Raw genomic sequence first — 24,693 nt, forward strand, 5'->3', positions numbered from 1 at the left:
ATTAAATAATAGACCAACTATTTATTCATTGATTTAAAATGTGCTATATCAGGATAGGTATTGTTATCAGGATATGAGATTCTGGTCATATTGCCCAGCCCTATTCCGAGACCATGGTGAAGTGAAGTGAAGTGCCACTACCAGACAGAGACATACCCACTCAAATCCAAACTGAAGGTACATAGGGCTGTGGCAGTGATGGTATTTCCCCTGCGGTGATTTAGCCTGATGAGCTGTCGGCCAAATGGAGCAGCAGTATCTGACGAACGTGGAAAACACTTTAAATCGTGTTGTGGCACTGTTGGCCTACAGTCGAGTCCCCTGGTGGAAAACTACTCTACCTCGCGGGTTAAATGGCAGCCTGCTCGGCCGTGCGGTGATCCGGGAGAGTTTGACCACATAACCGAGACAAAATATTCATACAAGATGTGTTTTTCACCTACAAAGCATCAGGACCCACCCCCCCCCCCTCAGTCAGCTCATACCAAACCCAGCTCTGTTATGAGGGCTGGGCGGCAGGTTAGCTTGTTATCCTGGATGGTAGCTGCGGGAGGCATGAGCGAGGCTCTGTGGAGCCCCACAAGTGAGAATTCAGCGTGCGAGACGCCGCGCGGCAGGTGGGATACTCTGCAGTGACTGGAACGGGGGAGCTGCCAGAGACGGACCAGATCGGGGGAGTCGCCAAACATTGAATACACGTGCATTGATGTGTAAAACAAGAAGGGCCTAACCTCATGAAGCGCTTGCAGTGGATGACAAGCGGTTGGCTTGTCTATAGCTTGTCAATATTGCAATATTGCAGTTATTGCAGCAGCCCTAAAGGCACAGAAAATGAACAATGTAAAAGCTCAGTATGATCGATCCGCTTTGTTTTCAGATGCACATTTTTTTCAAAAGCTCTCTGTTATGTGTTTTATTTTTAAATGCAGCCCTTATTTTACTTAAAATAAGAAAAGAACATTTATCTACTGTTAGAGTAGTTATTATTTATAACACCTGTGTATAATAGCATGTCAGTTTCTTTCATGTTGTCGGGGTATATAGTCATTCACACCTCGCATCAACAGTATTCATTTTCCTATGCACTGAAGCAGCAATACCGGAGGCCAAGCAATCAGCCTGTTCTGCACAGGCACGTTTTGAACAGGCACTGCACTAGTGTGTGAAATATGGGGGAATTTACAGTTTCAACACTCTTAAGCAGTACTGGTGTGGCTCATTTTCAAATGCTTGCACCTGGGCTTGGCTCTCCATGAATATATTGGGTATAAGGCAAGATGGAGAAGGCTTTCCTTGCAGATTTGTCATTTAGCGCAGTTTCTTCAGAGAGCATTCAGTGCACATTTCTGTGTGCACTAGTCTATAAAAAGCCCACAATGAGAGGGACTGCTGCTTTGTTTACCAATAGGAAGCAGCTTAAACATGCCATGTGTACTATTTCTAGCCTGCTTCCCCTCTGTCCTTTTAGCACTCTCCCCAGTCTTCGTGCAGTCATCTTCAAATTCTTCCACGCACTGAGACAGCAAAACAAGAAATCTGTATCCCATTCTGATGTCATGGGAATATCTGTTTCACCATTGTTCCGAGGACACCGTCAAGATCAGAGTGTGCGTGCGTGTGTGTCAGCCCTGCCTTCTGTTAAATGTCATTGTCCCAACAATTAGTCATCTCAATCATGACTGCCCCTCAGAGTGTATAATAGCCCCTCGGTCCTCCCTCCCTCCCTTTCTCTGTCTCTAGCCTGCATGTTGCACAAAGACCCAAAGCCAGGCTGGGGGCGTTCCCGACAGTGAGGCATGAACACCATGTCCATGGCTGCGAGCCATGTGTGTGTGTTATGTGTGCTGGCGGACAGGAGCCAGTAGAGGAGGAATTCTGGAGGATGTCCCAGTGTGCCTCTGAGCTCAGCGTCTGGCCTTGCTTTGTGGGGAATGTTGGGTTAGGGGTGTGTGTGTGCGCGCGTGTGTGTGTATGTATGTAGTTAAGCCGCCTGTATGCACATGATGTAGATTGACCTATATTTGTGGTCTATGAAAACATTGTACAGTACAAAATCTGTCATTTGTCGCTTTTAGTTCATGAAATTTTGCCACAGTATTTGTCACCTTTTACCAGAAGTTCTAGCAATTGTTTGCTTAACCTCCAAAACAACTTGATAAGCAAAATGCTCCCAGCAGTTTGATTTCCAGTCTTTCTGTCCCCAAGACACCAGAGATAGAACTGGGTGCTTCTAAAGTAAAAACCGTTTTTCTCTGGAAACTTGTGATAATGGCCGTTGAGTGCACAATATGTGATGACACGGCAACATGCTACAAAAAGAGCGTCTCAGCCACTGTTATTGTTCTCTCACACATCAGCTGGTATCAGATATTAGTCATGTTCGGATGTTTCAGACGTTAAAAATAAATGAGGATTTAGAATCAAGTTGCAACATGAACATGTAATAAATGTCTCAACTGTCAAGTTGTGATCAGATTTCACTTCTCTACTTTCTATTCTGCAGATGCCCTGCAGTTAGACCTGATAAACTGTAATGTGATGGAAGGGAGATTATCTCATTTTGAGATTGAAGTATGTTGGGTGGTAAGGCAGCGCACTCATGAGAAGTACAATGAATTCTTTGATCAGCCTGTTTTTTTGCTCAACTAATGAATCTTGGAAATGGCAAAACAGAGTTTGCTAATGGAACCGGTGCTGACTTATGAGCCTGAGCTCACATCAATCACTTGTTTTTTGGGGGTTTTTTTGTGTAGACATCAAAGATGATAGACTACTGATATGTTAATAAACATATTTGTATTCTTTTTACTCAGTGCAGACAACGTATATCATTTCAGTTGAAGCTATGAATCTTCAAAGAGCTTCAGCGTTCTGACAGAATGCACGAGAGATGGCTGTATGATATCAGGCATAAGGCATATCTGGGTGTAATGTAGAGAAGAATGGAAGCATCAATATTTATGCATGGAGATAGCAGCGCTCCCCTGTTCCCACATGAAGCTTTTGTGCATCCTCTTAAAGGAACTCAAAGAAGATTGACTTTTTCTTCACTTTCCTGGTCTTTCACTTTTCTTGTAGTCTTATCACGTTTTTTTTTTTTTTCTCTCCTTCTCCCTCTTGCATAAGCTCTTTTATTCTCCATCTCTTACTCCCTAGGAAGTGAGAAGAGATTATACTTCTCTCTCCTTGTCTCTTAATTCTAGGGGTGGGACAGCAAAATTGATATTGCAACATATTGTGATATTTTCACCTGCAATAAGTTACACTGGTCAAGTATCGATATATTTTTTTAAACATACGACCGCTCTGAATTGATTCAGCTATTTTGACTTACTACTACCAGAGCACCACTACCCTCCACCTCCTTATTAAGTCACTGAACAGACTGGTGACAATCAGATGGACAGAAATTGTAGGTGACAACGAAGGAGAAATACAAGTAAAATGACCGTCCATGAACAGCTGCTGTCTGACTCTCGTCCAAGCTGGAAACACAGAGACTCCGCTGGAGCTTTAACAGTCACTAGAAGCACATTTGTGAAAGTTTCAGTGTGGTACCTGTGTTGTAGCTGAGCTAGCAGCTCTACAAGAGGCTCTCTGGTGTGAGTATGTCTGTAGGGGACTATTAATATGTACCCATAGCCCTTCTGTTTGTCATATTAATGTTTAGTCTACCGTTGCCATTTGTCAGCCTTGAATATCTTGTAAAGCTCTGAATATAGCACAGTTGGTAATCGGCGGGTCATGTGTTTGTGTTTTCTATTGCACAAAAGGAATAAATCTTTGGGTTAGTAGCATGACGTCGCCTCTCTGTTGTCTCTTATCAGGTTCGCTAACGCTGCCAGCAGCTCTGTGAGAGGTACAAACTGAGGCTACAGTTAGCAGTGGTCTGATATTTATACTTGGCAGCATTTCTTTTCCGTGAAACTAATGTTTTGTTAATAAACATTTGTATGCTCCCCTGCTTAATACCCTGCATTAATGCATGATTTCTCATCCTTCCTACGTTTCACTGAACACTTTGGTCTTTTGGCCAACAGTCCTCAAGACACTTGAGAGCCAATTCTACTGAGAGATTTCTATCAGTTTTCATACCTCCGCCTTGCAAACATCTCTAAGTACAAAATGATGAAGTTGCCGTTGTCCTCTTTCTATCCTTGGAAGGAAATCTTTTTCTCTCCGCCACAACAAGCCTCATTGCACCACAGTGGCCCAGCCAGCCTAATGGCAACAAGCTGAGCCAAACTCATTTACACCTGAACGAGACAGACCAGAGAAGAGGAGCGTTTCACACACTCTGCTGACATGACTACCCTCCCCTTTTGCAAATGAACCCTATTTGACTCCAGCTCTCATTGTGTTTCATCTCCTCCCTCCTGCTCTCCTTTCTGTCTTTCTCCTTTTCCTTCTCATGCTTTTCAACACTAATCCTTTCTTTCAGTGTTTACACACCCCATCATGGTGGCAAGTTGCTGTGGAAACTGTTAAGCTGACTTTTTGGTGGATAGGTGGGCGGTTAATTGTTGACCAGGCAGCTTGCACGCAAATTCGTTGGCCAAGGTCTTGCCCCGATGAGAACGGGACGTCTTCCTTCTATCTGTCTGCAGTTCAGATGTGTTAGCAGTGTTCACAGCACAGATGCAGGTTGTAACTTGAGTTGAGATCTGCATCAATTAGGGAACTGGTTTGCAGAAGACTAGCCAGTCTGGTCATGATGCTGTTTTTGATCATATTTATGAATAAAATGCAACACGTGCATTGGACTACAGTGTTCTGTTCTTCAGACAGGCCTAAACCTGCAATAACTGGTATTTTTTGGCCATTTTGTCATCTTTTGAGTTGATATGTTGACTCTCTTAGCAAACAGTTGGTTACTTACACATCCAGCAGTTACAGAGCTACATTATCTAAGTCTCTTCCCACCTGATGAATAGAAGGCCGATATTCACTCTTTTTTTTTAGTCCTGTATTTGGTCTCTACCAACGCCTGAGGGAAATATCTGTCTCTCTAACTGTTAAACTGTACTGCTGAGCAGGTAGTGTTCAGTGATTCTTTTTGTCTATGTTCATATCCAGTCAGAACTGTCTGATGATGATGATGTTTCCCATCACCTGTTTTGATGTTCAGTGTGTAACCTTGTTGAACCCTCTCTGGACAGATAGGTTTGGTCGTGGAACATGATAGATTGCAGTGCTATCACACCGCCTAACCCTCATCTCATTGTTTTACAACCCATCAGAGAGTGAAATGAACAAAGTCTGGTGTGTTGAAGGGATAATTGTAGATTTTTCATGTTTATTTTTTTTTTAGCCCACTTGAATTTATCCAGTATGCTCCGTTACTGCCTAAACAATACTGGCCTGTCGCGTTTTACTACTCAGTGGACAGGAATTTTCAAGTTTTCTTTTCTAACAACACACCCAAGCAGTTGTTTTTACTGTCCAACCATTCAGTAAAATAAAGGAAAGGGATAGTAAAACAGCCAGGAAAAAAGGAGTAGTGTTTGGTTTGGAGAAAACCAGAATGAAACTCTTGGAAAATACCACAGTTGAAGATATTTTCCTTTGTTTTATATGAACATGGTCAAACTGAAAGTACTGAGATATATGCTACTGCTGCTGGAGAGCTGTCACTATTTTCACAGCCAGTATTTGTGCGTACAGATGTTGTTGAGTGGTATGCATTTGTGCGTGCTGTTTATCAGTGCATTCTAGTATTACAGTCATGCTCTTTATCTCTTTATCTTTATCTTTGTCTGCGTGGCCTCTTATTTCCTGAGCGCAGTGAGAGAGCACCACAAAAAGGCTGAGACCAAATTGACAGCAGTGCTGCGCTCCCGTCTGGAACTCGCTAGCTTGGCCGTGTTAGGTAATAGGAAGTCAGATATTGTCAGTGGAAGGAATTCGGGTTGGCTTCTGACTAGTTCATTGAGCAATTGGTTTCCACTCTGAGTGGACGATTCAATTTGGACACCTGCGTTTCCAATTAAATTAGATATAGAGTGACTGTTTGCTCTATCGCGTTCTCCCTCCGCTCCACCTCACTGTTTCTGCTCCAGTTTCCTGCTTTATCACATCACTAGTCTAATTCTGTCTATCCCTAAATATATTCACTCCTCTCCTCCCTGTTTTCCCCTTTGACCTGTCGGTGAACAACACTGCAAGGCTGGAGACGTGTCCGCACCTTAAGGGCAGTTTACGTAGACACATACACCCTTCATGTTAAAACTAGGTCAGACAGCCCCAACAGTTTTATGCTAATCTGTTGGATAAGCACAGCGGGGAGTCAGCACCCTTTCCTGTATGTCTGTTACTTAGGTATAGCTCTGGTAACGAAGGGAATGTAGGGAGAAGGGGGGGGGTGGAGTTAAATGAACAGTAAATTGGAACATGTGAGCCAAAAAGACAGGCTTGTCCTAACCCTCACTTCTAAATAGGACATAACTGGGTCGTGTCGTCTCATGGTGAGCTGATGTATATCCAGTGCACACATATGCCCAGATTTATTGGCATCATCCTGGGCTGCAGGGGCGAGTGTGTGTGTGTGTGTGTGTGTGTGTGTGTGTGTGCGTGTGTGTGTGTGGAGGAGGGGATTGGGAGTGCATATTTACTGTCTCACCTCAGTGAGGGCAGACTAACTGACGCGCCATTGTCCCAAAATTTACCTCCCCTTCCTTTACTTTGTTCTCAATTAAGTGTTAGGGAGGTGCGCGCGCCTTCCAGCCTGCGGTCCTCTGTAGTCTAACGGTACATCAGGCATTCAGTCGACCTTAACCACACTTTTCCCACACTCCATCTCCTCTTTAGTGTGCCATAAATCTGTCAAAAACTAGTCCCTGGCCTTTACAAAAAAAAAAAAAAAGTTGAAGACTTGAACGCTGGAGAGGAAAAGGGAGAGTGCAGTTATGGACAGATATATAAAGGATCGGAGAGAGAGAGAAGAAAGCAGAGCTCCACCGTTCACCTCGCTGAAATGCCTCCAGCTAATTAGCATGGATTAATTATTAAACCTGCCTGTTCCTTCTGATTGTGTTTAAAAGTCATTCTGGGTTTTCATGTGTGAAAGATGACATGCAGACTGCTTTAAATAGGCACAGACTTTGGCGTCAGTGTTCATCATTTTGTGGGCTTACAATGTGCATGCAATGTAAATATTCAATTATATGCTGTATATGTCAAGAAGGTAGTGTTAGAGTTCCTTTGGAAAGAAAAAAATACCCCAAAGGTTCACTTGAACTGAATGAACGGAGCCATTACACAGAGGAATTTGTGATTATTTATAATGCTGATATGAGTCAGTGCATCACATCCTTTTTATAGTTTCACAGTTTTGCCATGTGTTTACAGTAGTATTCACTAATAACAAACGTAACTGAGCTCATAGTGAATCATTGAGGGGGAAAAAGGGGGTTATTGTAGTTCTGGTGAACTTTTAATTCATGAGGTAGGACAGCTACACGTGAAGTCTTAATGAAATGCTTCTTATTTGAGCGCTAGTCTGTAACGGCTTTTTAACCACAACTTGGACCACTTTGTACTTGCTGTTCCTGTTGGAGGAGAGTGTGCTTCCTGTCGCCCCTCTGTCTTCACCGCTGTCTGACAGGACCACTTGTCACCCCAGGCAACCCTTACCACGGAAACCAGCTTGTGCCAGCAGGGATTGGGCTGGTTTCCAGCAAGTTTGTAGCACTATCACGTCATCACCTCCCTCAGGAGAACACTGTCAGAGTGTTAGTGCCTATGGTAGCATCAAACTTCTGCTCCGCAGGTGGTACCACAAGCAGTCATGTTCACTTCAGCAATGCACTCAAAGTGATAATTAACTCTTTTTTTTTTTTTATCTTGTCGCTGATGATCCAGGCAGGTGTTATAATGTTAGAGGTACAATACTGGAGGAGAAGTTAAGTATTATATGGCTGCTGATAGAAATAAATGTAAATATTCTTATTTGTGTAGGAGTTTTCAATGTGCCCTCTTTCACTCTGTGTTAACACGCTTGACAATTAGCATATGCTCAGAGTAAAATCTATTAGCATTCCAAGATGTTATGTACCCTGTAGCTTAATAATTCTTGTCCAATTCCAGTGATGATATTTTGGCTGTAATTTGGAGGAACGTGCAGTTGTCTTGTTTTGGGGGAAAGTCTTTGATAAAGCTTGTTATTTTGCAGTGATACATGTGCTAAAGTAAAATATTAGGGTAAAAGTTTTTTTTTAACATATTAGAGCTGTTCACACTAGTTTTTTATTGGGGGGGGGGGGTTTGCAATAGAAATCACAAACAGCAGTACTTGTTGCTGTGGGCTGAACATTTAAATTAGCAATACTACAGGCAGCACTCAGAAACATCCACTAGCTTATGCATGACAATACACTCCCAGTACAGTGACATCACACAGCAGCGGTGTGAGGAACTGGTTACTATGGAAACTATCTATATGCGGGGGCTGTGCTGGTGAGGATAGACTGGATTATATGCGGGGGCTGTGCTGGTGAGGAAGATGATTGATAGGTGCTGTTAGGCCTGACGGAAAGTACATCCATCTCTTGGGGGAGGGCCTCGGTTCCACAGAGGCTCCATGTGCACCAAGACTCTGCGATCTCAGGGTCCTTATTAATTAGAGCAGTGTTCAGACGGTCACAAGGTGCAGGATGAATGGAGATGTGATCGTACTACCAGTCGTGTGGGTCTGAGCTCCTAATCTTGTAAGCTGGTGCGCTAAAGCATGAACCCGCCTTTGCAGATAAAGGCTAATAAGATGTTGGAAGGAGGTGATGTGATCGTCTTGCCAAGATTTATCAGCCGTCCAATCCCACTGCACAGGTCACCGCACCATGTCTGTATCCCGTCAGAGGTCAACATGTCTTTTCTGATATGGGCGCTTACCATGTAGATGAATCCACACTCTGCCACATGTCCCCAGGGCACTCTTACAAAGGCTTTTCATTAAGAACATGGCAGTTAAATAAATTCAGATAGCAGCACTCCTTTCTTTCCACCCTGTCAGCTGCTGCTCACTGGTGGATTTCATTATTTCCCCGTCGCTGCTGTTTCAAAGGTCACTCACCAGACCACAGCAAAGGAATTCACCGAGAGGTTCCTGCAAAAGTTCAGTCGAAGCAGAGCATGGGGATTTTTTTTTTTTTCTTTCTAAAAACAGATCCACTATTGAGAAGGTTCATCATCATCGATTCAAACAGAGACGTTAACAGGAGACTTGTGCATGCATCAGCTTTTCATTAGGATCTTGATGTGTGAGCTGAGTCGATGAAACTGTTTCCTTTAGCCATCCAGTGGTCATGTAACCACAAGGGCAGCAGTTCATACCCAGAGGAATGTGTGAATGTGCGCCTCGGCCAGCTCCAGTCCGTGAACACACATCGGACTAGACGTCGTGTACTCGCCTCATATTTGTTTGGTAGGGGGCCTCGGTTTGTGGTAATGTGGTGCACTTTTAATAGACTGTGGAGAGAAGCAGCTCAATCAGTCACAGAGGTGGCTTATTTGAATTGGCATGCATGTCTGTTGTTTTTACATGTTAGAGAGTCAGACATGAGATGCATTAACACTACGGATTTTAAACAACCACTCCGTCTGCAGTAGCACATTTATTTAACTATGATTATTAAAATAAACATCCAAATAATTGGATAATTATTTATTGCTCAGAAATATGAACTGCATCAACATAAAGAACAAACTATCACCATCATATTAAAGTGTGATTAGGAAAGAAGAGTAAACAGAGTACACAGTAATGTTGAAGAGATGCTGCCTGTAGACCGAACAGACAATAAATCATTAATAGAGCATTGAGTCTGGTTAAACAGCTATTCAACAGACAACAATCAGACTAGTTTATAGAAGCTACAGCAAACTTTTCTTTTTAATCTTTACCCCTGTCAACAAGTGTATCATGTTTGCATGCAAGTGTAAATGCCCCCGCTCACGTCCTTCACACAGTGTGTAAGTGGACTCTGAACAGCAGGGATTCAGCTCTACCAGATGGTCCCTCCAGGTGGAGCAGTTTGACATCCATGAAGGGCCAGCAGTTAAGAGTCTGTCTGACATACACAGACATCACCTACCTCCAACATCGGTGGGAGGGAAGTTGCCTTGTTACACTGGCACACATTGACAACAGTGATGACCTGTCTGTGTAAATATTTTAATATGGTTTGCTGCTGCTTCTCTTTACACTTGCTGTGCATCCAGAGTGATGGAATTTAATTAAAGTAAGTCTACTGCTGAAAAATGAAACTGCACAATATGTAGATCCACTCATCGCAAACACCTTTAGTCTATGTCACTGCAGGATTTTTTTTTTCAGGGGGTGGTGGGGCCCCCCCCAAGGGTGGGCATGCAGGGTTTTCCCCAGGTTTCTGGAGGGCTTAAGTGCCTGGTTGCAGGGGAGGGGCAGGCCATCCCTCCAAGGTAATGGTAGGGGAAACACTGCACTAAATGTTAAATATGCAAATAAAGCAAGCATTCATTCATCTATAATTATCCTGACAGTCCTGGAAAAGTGTTATAAGACAGTCAGAGTCATCATGGATGAGTAACACGTGTCAGTCGCTGTCAGTTTTCAAGGATGTGAATATTAATGGGGGCAACCTGCTTTATAGTCTGTGTGAGTAAAGGAGAAATTGATTTGAGTGTGTATGCTAGTGATGCAGGTGTACAGGGGAAACATGTTCTATCAAGTAACGATTCTTTTCATCATCGATTAATCTGTTGATTATTTTCTCAATTAATCAACTTGTTGTTTGGTCCATAAAATGTCAGAAAATCGTGAAACATGTTGATCACTGTTTCCCAGAAGTGGGAGTTATTTAGTTAAATAACAGATAAATGATGAAATACAAGTCTGTCTTGAATTAGTGAAAGTGAGAAGCCTTTTTATGCCTGCACGGCAGCTACAGCTGTGGCCGGAAGCATGATGTTTTCAGGTTGTCCGTCCCTCTGTTCCATTCTTGAGAACATGATATCTCAGGAATGCCTTGAAGGAATTTCTTCAAATTTGGCACAAACAACTTCAGAATGAACTGATTAGAATTTGGTGGTTTAAAGTCACTGTAACCTCACAAAACACATTTTTGACCATGAGTCAAGAATCTATCTGCTAATTATTACAAAGTCTCACACAAATGTTTAGTAGGTTAGAGTGTTGTTTTTTATGTCCAAAAGGTCAGAAGGTCAAAAGTCAACTTCACTGTGACATCATAATGTTCTGCAAAAACACTTTTCTGGCCGTTATTCAACACCATAGCTCAGCAACAGAAGGAGAGATTGTGACTATATTTCACATTTGGTCAGATAGTGAATTGATGACACTTATCTTGGTGCCCACCTTGAAACTGTGGTGATTTTATTAAATTCCCTCAAAGTCTTCACTACAAACATGAGTCTGGAAAGACATGAACGTAAACTACAACTTGACTGGTTGGCAGAGGCAGTATTTCTAGTTGTTTTCACTTCAGTGAACACTACTGTGTGCAGAGACGTGTAGGAGATGATACATTTTGAGGTGTCCACTACTTTACCAACACTTTGACTCAGGTGTATAAATCAGTTTGAAGTGTAAACAAGCTAAATCAGATCCAGAGTCTGTTGACACACTTGCAGCTTGTTACTCACCGGTCGGACCCTAACGATCTCTCTCTCTCCCTCTCGTCCCTCACAGCGGAGCCCCTCCCCCTCATGGACCTGTGCAGGCGAGTAGCTCGTCTGGCTCTGGGCAGGGAGCGCATCCATCACATCGACACACTCCCACTGCCGCAGACTCTCAAGAACTACCTCCAGTACCAGTGACCAGGCACACATACAGATGGGAAAGAAACTGAGGCCCATTTCTTATTACAGTAACCAGCCTCGAAACTGAACTTAATCATAAACCGTGAGACATCTGCTGTGGACGGGGACGATGACATTGACTGAGAACAGGCGGTGAAGATGGCGCTGCAAGGGGTTCTGTTTACACCAGTTTGGGGTTTGGATGTTTTTATCTCCTGGTTTTCAGCTTTTTTTTTTTGTTTTGTTTCGTTTTTTTTTGTTTGTTTATTTCTGACTGCTGTCTTTTCCTGGACGGACGACTGTAGAGGAGCTGATGCATCACATGAAGGCAGTGAGAATATTGCAATCCAGTTTCCTGTAAATCACAAAGTCAATCTACATGTCTTCAGTTTGAAAGACCGTAAATGCTGTGGGAGAGAGAGAGAGAGACAGAGGGAGGGAGAGAGAGAGAGAGAGTGAGAGACTTAAGTCCACACAAACTCAAATCCCCGCCACACACACACTGCTTTGAATGTTTTTTTTTTCTTTTCTTTTTCTATTTTGGTCCGTGTGTACACACTGTATCGCACATGAATTACATACACTGCATGTATGTGTGTGTCACGAGTGTGCAGAAACAAAGACCTCACTGTCTGTAGTAAGAAAACAGCTCACTGACAAGCAGGCAGTTCCCACATAGAGGCTAAATAACACAATCCCAATCTGTTTTTGAACATTTTGAATCCCCTCCTGCCAGCTCCTCTCTCTCTCTCTCTCTCTCTCTCTCTCTCTCTCTCTGTGTATGTGTCTCTCTTGTTTGATTTAAGCCTCCATCAGGTTCGGTGAACTCGAAGGACTGCGCCCGTTGTTTATCGGCTCTCCAGCTCCTGTAACGCTGATAGAGATTGATCTGAAGGTCTTGGACTGCTTATGTGCCTGTTCTGAGACAGTGTGTGCACACACACACACAAAGAAGCACATGACACTTCTGCATTATCAAAAGACAGTTCTTTCCCCCCTTCAAAGTTTTAAATGCTGCTTTTCTATCTTTTTCTTGCACCGTCTTACACTCATGTGGGTTTTTAATCCCTGATTTACTTTAGAAAATTATCTTATGATGAGATTTTTTTTAACGTTCTTTTTTTTCTATGGATTTTGAGATTTGTTTGGGGGGGGCAGGATGTCTCGCAGGTATAGGTGGAAGAATGTGCTGCCATGAGAATCTTTTAAATGTGAATAAGAATAAACTCAGCTAAACTCACACTGCCTCACTACGTGTGCTCTTTGATTATCATGAACTTTCATGTCAGTAGATGTATACATCCGATGTCTTAGTATCTTTAAGGAATAGTTTTGGGAGACGTGCTTGCTCGCTTTCTTGCTGAGAGTTAGATGAGAAGACTGATGTCACTCTCATGTCTGTATGTTAAATTATAAACTAGAGCCATGAGACCATTAGCTTAGTTTAGCACAAAGACTGGAAACAGGGGGAAACAGCTAGCCTGGTTCTGTCCAAAGTTAACAAAAATATGCCTATCAGCTCTAAAACTCACGTTATATCTCATTTGTTTAATCTGAAAAAAACTGTTGTGGTTTTTTTGAGGTAGTGACTTCTTGGTGGATTTTGTTCCAGTCTTTCTGCTAAGCTAAGCTAAGCTAATTGTCTGCCAGCGCTAGCTTCATATTTACCATATGAAAATGGTTTTGTAACTTTGGGCAAGAAAGTAAATATCCCAATCTATCAAAGTTATTCCTTTAATTTCCCCTTTGTGTTATTTTAGTGATGCATTATAAATGTTACTTTATCAACACTGATGTCATTTTTGGAAACACAAATTACACCACATCAAGCCTTGCAACAAGCTCTGCTCTGATGGAGAATCCTTTGCTGCTGTCAAAGTCCCAGATGCTGGTTTTGGTGTAAAGTTGAAACGAGTTGGCTTTAAACTGGATTCCCCATCGCAGGGCAGACTTTGAACACAGAACAAAGCCTGTTGTGTGATCAAAGTTCAGCTCAGCATGGCTTTCCCTGGCACCGCCAACAGAAAATCCATTAATGTTGCACAGCAGAAAGCAGCCTGTGTTGATAAATATCATAATCTGTCTGTGCTTTTAGCTGTGTGTGAGAGGGAGATGACCTGCACTAACGCAGCATTATTGATGGCCATTTAATGCTATAATAATAACAAAAAGTGTCTATTGCACAAGATGGACTTAAATAATGATCATTAATGTCTTAACACCATGTCCCAGCACACTTTCATTAACATCAAAACAAGAGTAAAAACATTTAACAAGCTGAAATATGAGTGGCTCCAGAGAGGCGAGCTCTGCTATAAGCACCAGTGTGCAATTGAGCCCCAGCTGTAGCGTGTCTGCCTCAGTACATATAGCACTGCTGTTCAATAATGCAGGGACCAGCCCTTTAAAGGATTATTGAACAAGCCTGAATGTTGATGACTTGTTTGATCTGGTTAAAAGTGATTTGGCTTTGCTAGATCCATATTTAGCTGCCTCTCGACAGTGAGGCTTCACTTCAATTCATCTCGCTGTCTTTCCTCTACTGCCTCTCCTCCACCACTTTCTGCCAACCTTCTTCTTCTGACTTCCCTTAAACAACCTCTCTCAGGCTATTTAAATCCCCATTTCCTTTTTCTGTAAAGCATATTTTCCACCATAGAGCTTTATCTTCTGCCTCACCTGCTTTGACTGAAGGCAGGCGAAATGTGTTTCAGCTGTGAGAAGTTTTTGTGGTAAAATAATTGTCCATCACACCGTATTCGTCTTCCTCATCCATTTCCTCCTGCGAGGCTCCTCTCTATGCATGCGTGTTATACATATGCATATATGGAGAGTGGCAGACTGAGCCGAGGAGGAGATGGATGGTTGGAGTCAGGTTGTCCGCCACAGAGACGGGCAGAGATCTATAATTTATGGAGGAAAAATCCTGCGCAGGCTTTGCTGGGTAAGTCGTGTAAAGGCTAACATTTCTCTGCTGTCCTCTCTTGATCACACATGGAGATATCTTCAGAGGACACCATTCCTCAAAGTAGAAGATGTTTCCTTGACCTAGTTGAGGATTTTCTACAGTCATAGATGATAAGGATGTGACTGTTACACGTTCATGTCCAATCTGTGTTCAGCACCAACATCAAAGATGCATCATCTGCTCCAGTTTTGTTGACTTCTGGTTTGTAGTTTAGAGTTTCAGAAAATGATTCGACATAGATCTTGGACTTTTTCATGATATCTTTTTTTTTGTACAATTTTTAATTACATCGCTAGTAATGAATTATTTTGCTGTTTTGCTGACAGTGAAAATGGATAGAAAGTAAAGCCCCTATGGATAGCTGTTATTCATAGTGAAGACACTGAAAGACAGCTATACAATCTCCTCACTCCCACACACATATGTCCTGGAGACAGAAATACTGAACTGAATGTCACATACAGACTGTAGTAAAGTTCACTGAGTATTACTTTTCAACAAATAGAAACTTATGTCAACACAATAATTGGAAGGATATTATAGTAACATACAAATTCTACACATAATGAATTCAACAGCTGCAACTATCATATCAACCCATCACCCATTTCACTGAAGCCCAAGGTGACGTATTTAAAGTACTTATATTGTGCAACAAACACGGTTTTGAACAGTTCATTCAGTTTACTGTCATAAGAGTAAGAAAACAAAGCAAATATACACTTTGACATGTAGGAACTGATTCTTTTTCTTTAAAAATGATTCATAGAACATTATAAACATAAGATGTTAATGTTCTTTTGCTCAACTAATGGATGATGGACTAATGATAAGTGGACAGTCTCTGCTCGAAGGCATTCATGATGTTGCACTGGTTTGTACACCAACAGTCACACACACTTAACTTAAAATATGTAGACTCTTTACTCTTTCATTCTGTAGTGTTGCTGTAATATATCTTTCAGCCTCTAGTGGACGGTTATAATTTTTGTCTTACAAACATTACTGTGTCATTACATTTTGATATTTTTTCAGGTGAGAAAGTAACTATTCTGATGGCCGATTTCTCAAAATAATGCTTATTTGAAAATTGCTGCACGTCTCAGCATCTTGCAGAACAGCTGGTGAGATGAGTGGTGTTCAGTGTCCATCATCATGCTGGAGAGAACAGAAGTCTCAGAAGTGAGGAGTTTGTTGTTGCCAAATTAGTTTGTCTAAAGGTAAGGTTGAGGTTCATGTTTTTAAACTGGGTCCTGCTTCTGTGTACTTTTGGCTCTTTATATATAATTGAAAACAGCTTTACTGTAAATATACACTACAGTGAAGATAATATGTGTATCAGCTAACTGCACCTCACAGTCAATCTGGTTGAAAGCTCAAAAAAACGTTTTTGTCTTGTTCAGCTGTGGATTGTTTGAGTTGAGATTATTTAGTCACAGAACAGTTGTACAATTGTGTTGAAGTGTGAAACCAGAGCTCAGAGGAGGTGGTGATGTCAGCATGAACGCTATCTCAACTGTAAATTGGACATCCTGAGTTGAACTTGCCAAGTTCAAACTCCCAAGGGCACAAGTCTGAACTTGATGAACTCTATTGAGAAAAAGCTTCATGGTTTGTTTTGGGTTTAATAGAAAGGACCTTTGTATTTATGCCTCAGGTAAGAAATACTGTGAGCAACCAGCAACTATAGTGCTGCATAAAAAGCCTTTATAATGGAGGACTCATCAATACATACTGATATGATTCAGCCAGGGATGATTATTTTCTTTTATCTATTAATCAAGTTTTCTGTGATTCTGAATGAATTCCCATTACAAAAGTGAAAAGCATCAAATCATCTCACTTTAAAAGATCTGATGAATATTCACTATTTTTGCTTGTCAAATATGTCAAACAAACCTAATTATCACAATTATCTTTTGATTGATTAATCTACAAAGTGACTGTTTCAGCACTAGATTCATCCTTATGGATACGTGCAGCAGCAGCAGTTTAGTCTCATACATGGCACACACTCAAGTCAGCTATCAAACCGGAGCACAAACACTCTTTTAAATGCTACCTGCACAGTCTGTTCCCTGGCTGGAACATCGTGCTAATAACTGGAGGAAAGTGAAGAGAAAATGAACAAAAGATGCCAGAAAAAAAGTAGGAAGGAAGGAGAGAGAGAAAGAGAGAGAGAGAGGGAGAGAGGGGATTAGAGAAATGAGAGGAGAGCGAGCCGGGTTGAAGGAGGACGGGCAGGGTGGCAGAGGGTGAAAATGGAAAAAAAAAAAAAAAAAGGTGGAAAGGGAAATACAAGAAGGTGATGGTGGAACAAGTGAAGAAAGAAGGGCTATTTTCAGCTGTGCTGTGTACTTTTTTTTTCAACATCTGAGCAGAGATAACATAATGACACACACTTACTGCTGAATATATGGAAGAAAGATACAACAGTAAAATATACAGAGGCATCAGCTTTAGGGCTTTTAATGTAAACGGCAGCTTAATGGGCATATAAATGATCCGAGCATCGAACGCTTCTTTCAGCAGCACTAGTTTTGAATGTTACCTGTAGTATTATGTGAAAGTATGCATGAGTCATACTATTATCTCTGTCTCACACACACACACACACTCGCAGCAGGGAAACTCAGTGTGAGGCCCAATAATAACAGTGCGGTGCCTTTTCTTATCCATCCTTCATCTTTTTCCTTCCTATCTCCTCTGAGCCATCACTCTGTCCACTTGTACACCTTCAAGCTTTTTTATTTCTGTGTACTTTTCCTGCTGAACAAAAGAAAAAAAGGGGGATTGGCTGTATAACTATACCTAGAGGAGTGTCATGCTTTCTTTTTTCTTTTCTTTCTTTTATTTATTTAGTTGAAAAGTGTAAGCAAGAAGTAAAACATGCTTGTAGGAAGTTCTCATCCAGCATGCTTGTTAATATTTTCAGAGGGTTCCAGTCGGACCTCCTGCCTGCTATCTCAACCTTTTCAAATGTCACCCGCTGCCTATTAGGCAAAAACAAACCACCTTACTGCAAGAGTGCATCTAAAATTAGTGATAAAATATCCGCAGGCGTACACACACACACAGACACACACACTCTCTCTCTCCCTCACACACACACAACTAGGTTAATTAATGGCCACAGCCTAAAGGCAATAAAGCCGACTCTCGTCTGTCTGTTAAATATCATGGTTTTGTGAGCATTGGCAGTGTCCACAGTTAGTTTGGGAGACGACATCACACCATTCGGCCGAGAGGGTGACCTCATAATCTCGTCAGAGCAACACACAGCAGGCACTGTTGTCTCTGAATGTGCCAAAAGCTTTTTAAATCCTCCATATCTACACACACTCTGGCTCTCTGTGTGACATCAGCGTGCAGTGTGCAATGTCATCTGTGCCCACTGGCCAGTTCTGTTTCTTAACTCTGTAAACGTACAACCAGCAAACATCAGGCAGGGTTTTAGGTTTGTGGCCTTTAATACCGCTTCCCAGGTTGTGATGGTAATAAAAAACGGCTCCCAGATGTTTGTTTTTAACAGAAAAGCTTCTTTCTTGTTCACTGCGTGCTGATAGATGTTGCTGGTGGTAAGGTTTCAGTCGCATACTGTTGTGCAAGTTGTCAGGTTAGTTTAACTTTGGCATAAATGAATGAACATCACAAAGAAAGCTCCGTAGAAAATTCAAAACTTACGTGATTATGTAAAAACAAAAATTGATCAAACACATAACCTGCATCTCCATCTGCATATGAATGGTCCCCACATGTGGTCCTGACCCCAGACTGATGAAATGAGCTGAAATGTTTCAGTATTTGTTGCATTGCTGCTGCCACCTTTTGGTCATCTGTAGTTGTAACACTATGGCTTCATTTTACCATTAAAGGACAGGTTCACAGTTTTTCAAGTTTGTCTTAAAACAATATTGAGGTGCCTGTATGAACAATAAAACTGGTTTTCTTGCTGTAATCATTCCTCCTGTTCATACTGACCATTAGAAGATCCCTTCATAATGCACTAAGTGATGGGGGACAACATCCACAGTCCTCCTTCTGTGCAAAAATGTATTTAGAAGTTTCTTTTAAAGTCTTTTAAAGTTCCTGTTTTTAGTGCCAATTCCATCTTTTTGTTATGATCCTTCCACTGCAGCTCAACAGAGAAACACTGTACGGGGAAATAAAAAGAATTTTATTCTAAAAAGAAAATAAGTTTGGAAGATGTCCAGGAAGATGCTTTAACTAACTCTGACTGCTGACACATCACATTAGCTTTAGATAAACCTTTAAGTACATTTTCAAGCAAAACAAGGACTGTGGATTTTGTCCCTCATCACTTACACTGTAAGTGTGTTTGAAAGGGATCTTTAAATGGCCGGTGTTAGCAGGAGGAATGATTACAGTGAGCAACACCGCTTTCATTGTTCATATGTGCACCTGATGACTGCATTAAGACAGACCTGAAAAACTGTGAACCCGTCCTTTAACCTGAACTGTGAGACAGAGAGAAAGAAATCCATGAGGGGAGTTTTGAAAGGGTTACTCCAGTGGTTTAGTGTTGTGTTAGTGAGCGTTATGTCTATGACATGTCAGAAAATAGTTCAAAAAACAAACAAAGATCAGATTGTTTCCAGAGTCTAAAAAACCCCAAAAATGTTCAGTGTTATAATGATGTACACTACCGCTCAGAAGTTTTAAAACACAACCCTGTTTTTCCATCTTTTATTGAAATTTAAGCAGTTCAAGTCCAGTTAATAACCCTACATGGTACAAAGCTTAGAAGAAAAGAACAAGACTTCAGGCTTCAAATCATAGTCATGGAGCTGGTTTAGGATGAAGTGGACAGAAGGGTGAAAGCAAAACAACCTGCAGGTGCAACACATTTGTGGGACTTTCTGCAACAGTGTTGGGAAGAACTTTCCCAACAATATTTGATTTCCATTGTAGATTAAATTAAGTTAAACAAAAAAAGATTCCATGATCTCTTTTCTTCTTTTTTTTAAATTTCCAATTGTTTGTACATTGAGACAAACTATGTAAATGTTTTGGCTTTTACTTGATGAATGATGAGTTTTTAGTCCCTCAAACTCAATCTAATATGTTCTTTTTCATTAGACCCAACCTAAACACCCACTCAAATATAATGCCCTAGTTTATGGCGCAGGCTTTCTGTTATAATGTTGCAGTGTCCGAGCAGACAGAGATAAAGTTGTATGACTGTTTTCAGATGAGTAGCATTCCTCATTTCCAGTGAAGTGATCTGTAAAATTGGTAGCATTCCCCTTTAATTTTTTAGCTACTTCATGTGTTGATTAGCTTTATTTTTAAAAGTGCCATGACTCATTTCCCAGACACTACTCTTATGGCGGCTTCATAATGAGAACTAAGTGGATGAGCATGTCCTCGACAGTGAAGTGGGGTGGTGCTGCTGGCCACTGGAGTGTGAGCGACTGTAATTGTCTGACAGTCCAAAGCAGACGTGTAATCCCAGAGTGTCAGAGAGAGGGTTTGTTTATGAGGTGATTATAAAAGGGATTTAGCGTGCCAGTCTCTGCTGTGGAGGAGGAAGAAAAGACCATCTCAAACTAGCTGACACATTAATCTCAACTCAAGGTCCGCTTTTTTGCATGTTCTGGAGCTTTCAACTGTTTTTCTTTTGCCACGTGATGCAATTTAAAAGCCACAGAACAAGCTTTCTGTAGGTTTATAGCTTTTATAAGTCTTTACCGTGTTATGTGAAAATGTATTTATAACATTCATGCTGTAGGCGGTTTGGCTAAGCAGTTTATATGTGATGTATGTAGGAATATTAAAGTTTACAGTGACCTCAAGTATCAGTAAAACGTCAGTTGGGGATGGAGAGGTTTATTCCACAAACAGCAGTTCAGCATAAAACCCTCTAGGTGAGATGGGAAAGTTTGTGCAATAAATAGTGATATTCAGAGGAATCATAGAAAACTTGCGTGTTTACTTGGAAGAGTATTTTCAGTTCCTAACCGTTGTCATGTGTGTGAAACTGTCTCAGGCCAAATATGATGGTGTTTTTTCCAAAGTGGTTTTCATTTCCTCTTGTTTTCCTGGAAAGCTGACATGACTTTTGTTCTTAGGAAGCAAATTTGGTGAGTGAAATATTGGTCTTTTCAACCACTTGTTGACTGCTGTGCTTCACACACTACTACAGTAGCTACCAGTCTTTCACAATGTTGCTGCCGCCTGCCAGCAGAGGATTTCTGCTGATCAGAGAGTGTTTCAGCCCATTTCAAGGTCCAGGTGCAGTTAAGGAGCTCAGCCTGGCTCTTGCTGGGGTGGAAGTTTTTGTGTATAGAATTATATTTGTGCCTCAGATCTGAACACGCAATTGGACATTTTAGCACATAAGATTTTTTTGCAAGCACATGAATTATACTGTGTAGAGAAATGATTGTCAAAAAAAGAATCATTTAATTTGAGTGAACAAAAATCTATTTTTTTGTGTTACATGTTTGCTTTTTATCCATAAAAGTACACAATAGTAAATTTTCTTGTTCAAGTTTATTCATTCGCCCCCCTCAGATTCCCTGCTCTGTGCACACTCAGGTTCACCTGCACGCTTACTCAACCTGACAGTGTTATAATGTGACACAATGCAGCCAATCAGAAAATTGGAATATGTTATTTCTGAATGGCTTTTTTGTCTCCAATCTGTTCACTATTGTTTTCTAGAGAAATAAGGAAGTACTGGGAGAAGGGTAGATATGCACACCACAGTTTATACAGTTTTGGTCATATACTCTTCAGTATATGAAGATTAACACCTGCATTAGAAAAAATCTGATTCTTTGAATTAACAACTATGACTCTAAGGGGGCATTTCAGCAAGAAACATCCAATCACAGAGCTTAATTCTTCATTCTGCTGCATGCTCCACTCACAGCAGGTGAAAGCTGAAGATCAAGCGGTTGAGAAAACAAGAAAATTGATCAGTAGTCTAAATCAATTCACTTTTGAAATGTGGGTGAATTTTGGATGAATATGCATGAACACTTGGGAGCGCGCAGATGTTGAGAGAGGCCAAATGAGTAAAACTGAGGTTGTTATTGTGCCCTTATGTGGATAATAGCACAACAACAGAGAGAAATTCATTGAGCACAGATGGGATTTGTTTACTCAAGTTAAATTATTCATTGCATGATGATAATGGGGTTTATTTTGTTTTTTACAAAAGATAACTTTCTGTGCATGTGAAAGATTGATTTGAGACACAAATATTATCACACAGAGAAGTCAGTATTGTGGAAAAACCCTGCAGCCTTTATGGGCTGCAGGGCCAGTTTGTTGAGTCCAGTTGATCCATACTGCAGCTTGTCCGCCGTTTGTCCACAGCCTGAAGGTCTTTTTACCATGTGAGCTGTCTTTGTGTGGAATGTATAAAAACACATCCATAACTGTGCTTTGAATGCACACAGATCATTTTACTGGAGCGTAGATTCTTTATTTTCTAGTGAAATGTTAATAAGAAGTTCTAAAGCAATGAAACAGCCTGTGCTCAGCGTTGGTATTATGCTCCAGGACACTGGCAGGCTTAAAGGCCACAGCTCAGTGTGGAAACACATTTCAGTCGATTCTCACACAAAAAGTCATGCTGCATTGGCCTTGGACTCTCCAGCATGCACCGGCTCACTGGTTGAACTTTTCAAATCCTTTGCACAACAGTCACTACTTTGTGACCATCTGTTGTTACTTTAAAATATCACACGACTGCTTGTATTCTGTTGTGGGAAAGCAGCTCTGCTTCCATCTCTGGTTCGCTGTCTTTGTTTTCACTTCCATGATCGCGTCTCATGCACAGCCTTTTCCAGATGAATTACTGTGAGGTTTGGCTTTCTCAGAGAGCAGATCTGCTCATGTGTGTGCAAATCAAACAGTGTCCTCACGCGCCCTCAGCTGCATTTGATGCTCCTTCATCGCTGCTTGTTTTAGAGGTTACAATTAAGGATTGAACATTTCTGCATTCTCACTGCATTGGAGTGTAAAGACTCAGGTAATAAATCATGTATATGGTAATAAAAGTACTCTGATCTGTTCAGGTTCTGTTTCAGGCAAGAAACAGAAACAGATAAGTTTATTATTTCATCCTAACTCATTACTATTTACTTTATGTTGTGTGTTCTACATTATGAATACTGTAGCACTTTGAGTTTCTCTATGAAAGTGCAGTACAAATGTATTAAGTAAATGTATTATTATTATTATTATTATTATTATTACTGTTGCCTCAACTTCTGCTTGCAGGATGCTTCTGTGATTGACAGGATGTCATAACTGTGTAGCTTTGACACAAGCAGCGACGACAAGTAAGAAGCAACATCTGTGCATCTGACGTGGCTGAAGAGGATTTGAAAGGACAAAGGCGATAATAACAGTAGTCTGTACACCAGGCTAGTTTGATGTAGTGGAGGGATTTTGTAGAATCTCAAATCTGTTTGTGTTTGCAGGTCGAGAGTGAAGGTGACAGTGCCTGCGGCTTCCCCCCACTCTACTCTATACTCTAGAAAATAAAAAGTTCAGTGAATATTTTAATTCTTTCATATTGAGTTAATGCGTTGCTGCCAGTTTATGCAAACAGTAAGTCTCTCGGGCCATCATTTACGCTCATTGTAGAAGAGCTAGGATGGTTTCTGTAACACTAGGTTTTAAAAAATCATGATAATCCTTGATTGGCTCAAGGCCAAAATCTAAAATTCAGTCATTAATATCTCAATGTGTCTGACAAAGTGTGAAAAGCACATGGACACATGGAGCAGAATTTGCCAGTGGCTTAAAAATGATCACATTCATTTATGCAGTGTAGTCAATATCCACTAGATGGAGACACTACATTGATAATGGACTCATACTCCCAGATGTCCTCAGCACATCTCCAGTAATGCATTTTCACAGTCCAGAAATTACTGGTAGTAACATTTATTCATTTTAAAATCGATCGAGCACATATTTCTGTTAAAAGTGGAATGAAAACAACAACAAAAAATTAAATAACATGGGTGAACAGCATTTACCTCTTGGATTATAATGTCCCACTGGCCAAATGTCTTAAAATTTGTAATATTGATAGGGCATTTTGCATGTATTACCTTCTCAAAATTGCTGTAATTACAGCAGTCTTTCTAAAGTTAAATCAGTTTTTATTTGTATCACAAATCACAGTAAAGCAACACATCGTCTGTCCTTAGAGCCGGACTTCAGAAAGGGAAAAACTCTTTAACAGTGGAAAACATGGAAGAAAGTTTGTGTACAGAATAGAGTGGTAGCAAAAACACATATGAAGAATCTGATAAATGCTAAAGCATTGCAGAATACTATATTTTTATACTCAGTGCAGTTTTTATCGATTATCAATTCTGTGAGTTTGAGTCCGTTATCTTCATAATTATTCACAACAATATACTGTAGATGTTTCTATATATTTCACTGCAGATTCATCGATTTATTAATTAATATGGTATAAAGGAACCACAATTATGAATTGTATTTACTTGTATTTATCTGCACTTGCAGACAGATATACCACGCCTAAAGGTCACAAATCTGTACTGCATACTAATTCTAAGTAGGTTTTGAGTATGAAGTGTACTCAAAATAGTCTATATACATTCTAAAAGATTATTTATTTTTGAGTGTGCTGTTGATGTACACTGTTCTCCCACAATGCAATGCCCAAAAGAAATGGAGGAGCTGCTCACAGCTGGAAAAAAGTAATCATGGATGGTGGTGAGACATCTCGGTTTCTTGTATACTAACTGCAAAAACAGTGTACTATACTGTATACTGTAGATCAGTATATACTGTGTACAGTTAGTGTGTAGTATGGAATTGAGGTACAGCAATTTATGAGATCCATTTGCCTTTAATCCTCACACATGTTCAGGTGGAAAGATCCCACTTTTCCCCCCACAGCAGCACAAACT

At 40.9% G+C, this 24,693-nt stretch overlaps 1 protein-coding gene across 4 annotated transcripts in view; it reads left to right on the plus strand.

The window, feature by feature from the left end:
* The window catches only part of LOC137185716 (SPRY domain-containing SOCS box protein 4-like), a 45,818-nt gene extending 32,785 nt beyond the window's left edge, over window positions 1-13,033 (plus strand). For 3 of the 4 annotated variants that reach the window (XM_067594040.1, XM_067594042.1, XM_067594041.1), the window contains one exon: window positions 11,684-13,033. In XM_067594040.1, the coding sequence (XP_067450141.1) occupies window positions 11,684-11,811 (128 nt within the window). In that variant the 3' untranslated portion in view covers window positions 11,812-13,033. The remainder of the gene's footprint in view (window positions 1-11,683) is intronic. The other variant, XR_010928902.1, reaches the window with a different exon arrangement.
* The last annotated feature ends 11,660 nt before the right edge of the window (window positions 13,034-24,693 follow it).

Source organism: Thunnus thynnus, chromosome 7, assembly GCF_963924715.1.
Source record: "Thunnus thynnus chromosome 7, fThuThy2.1, whole genome shotgun sequence".
NCBI lineage: Eukaryota > Metazoa > Chordata > Actinopteri > Scombriformes > Scombridae > Thunnus > Thunnus thynnus.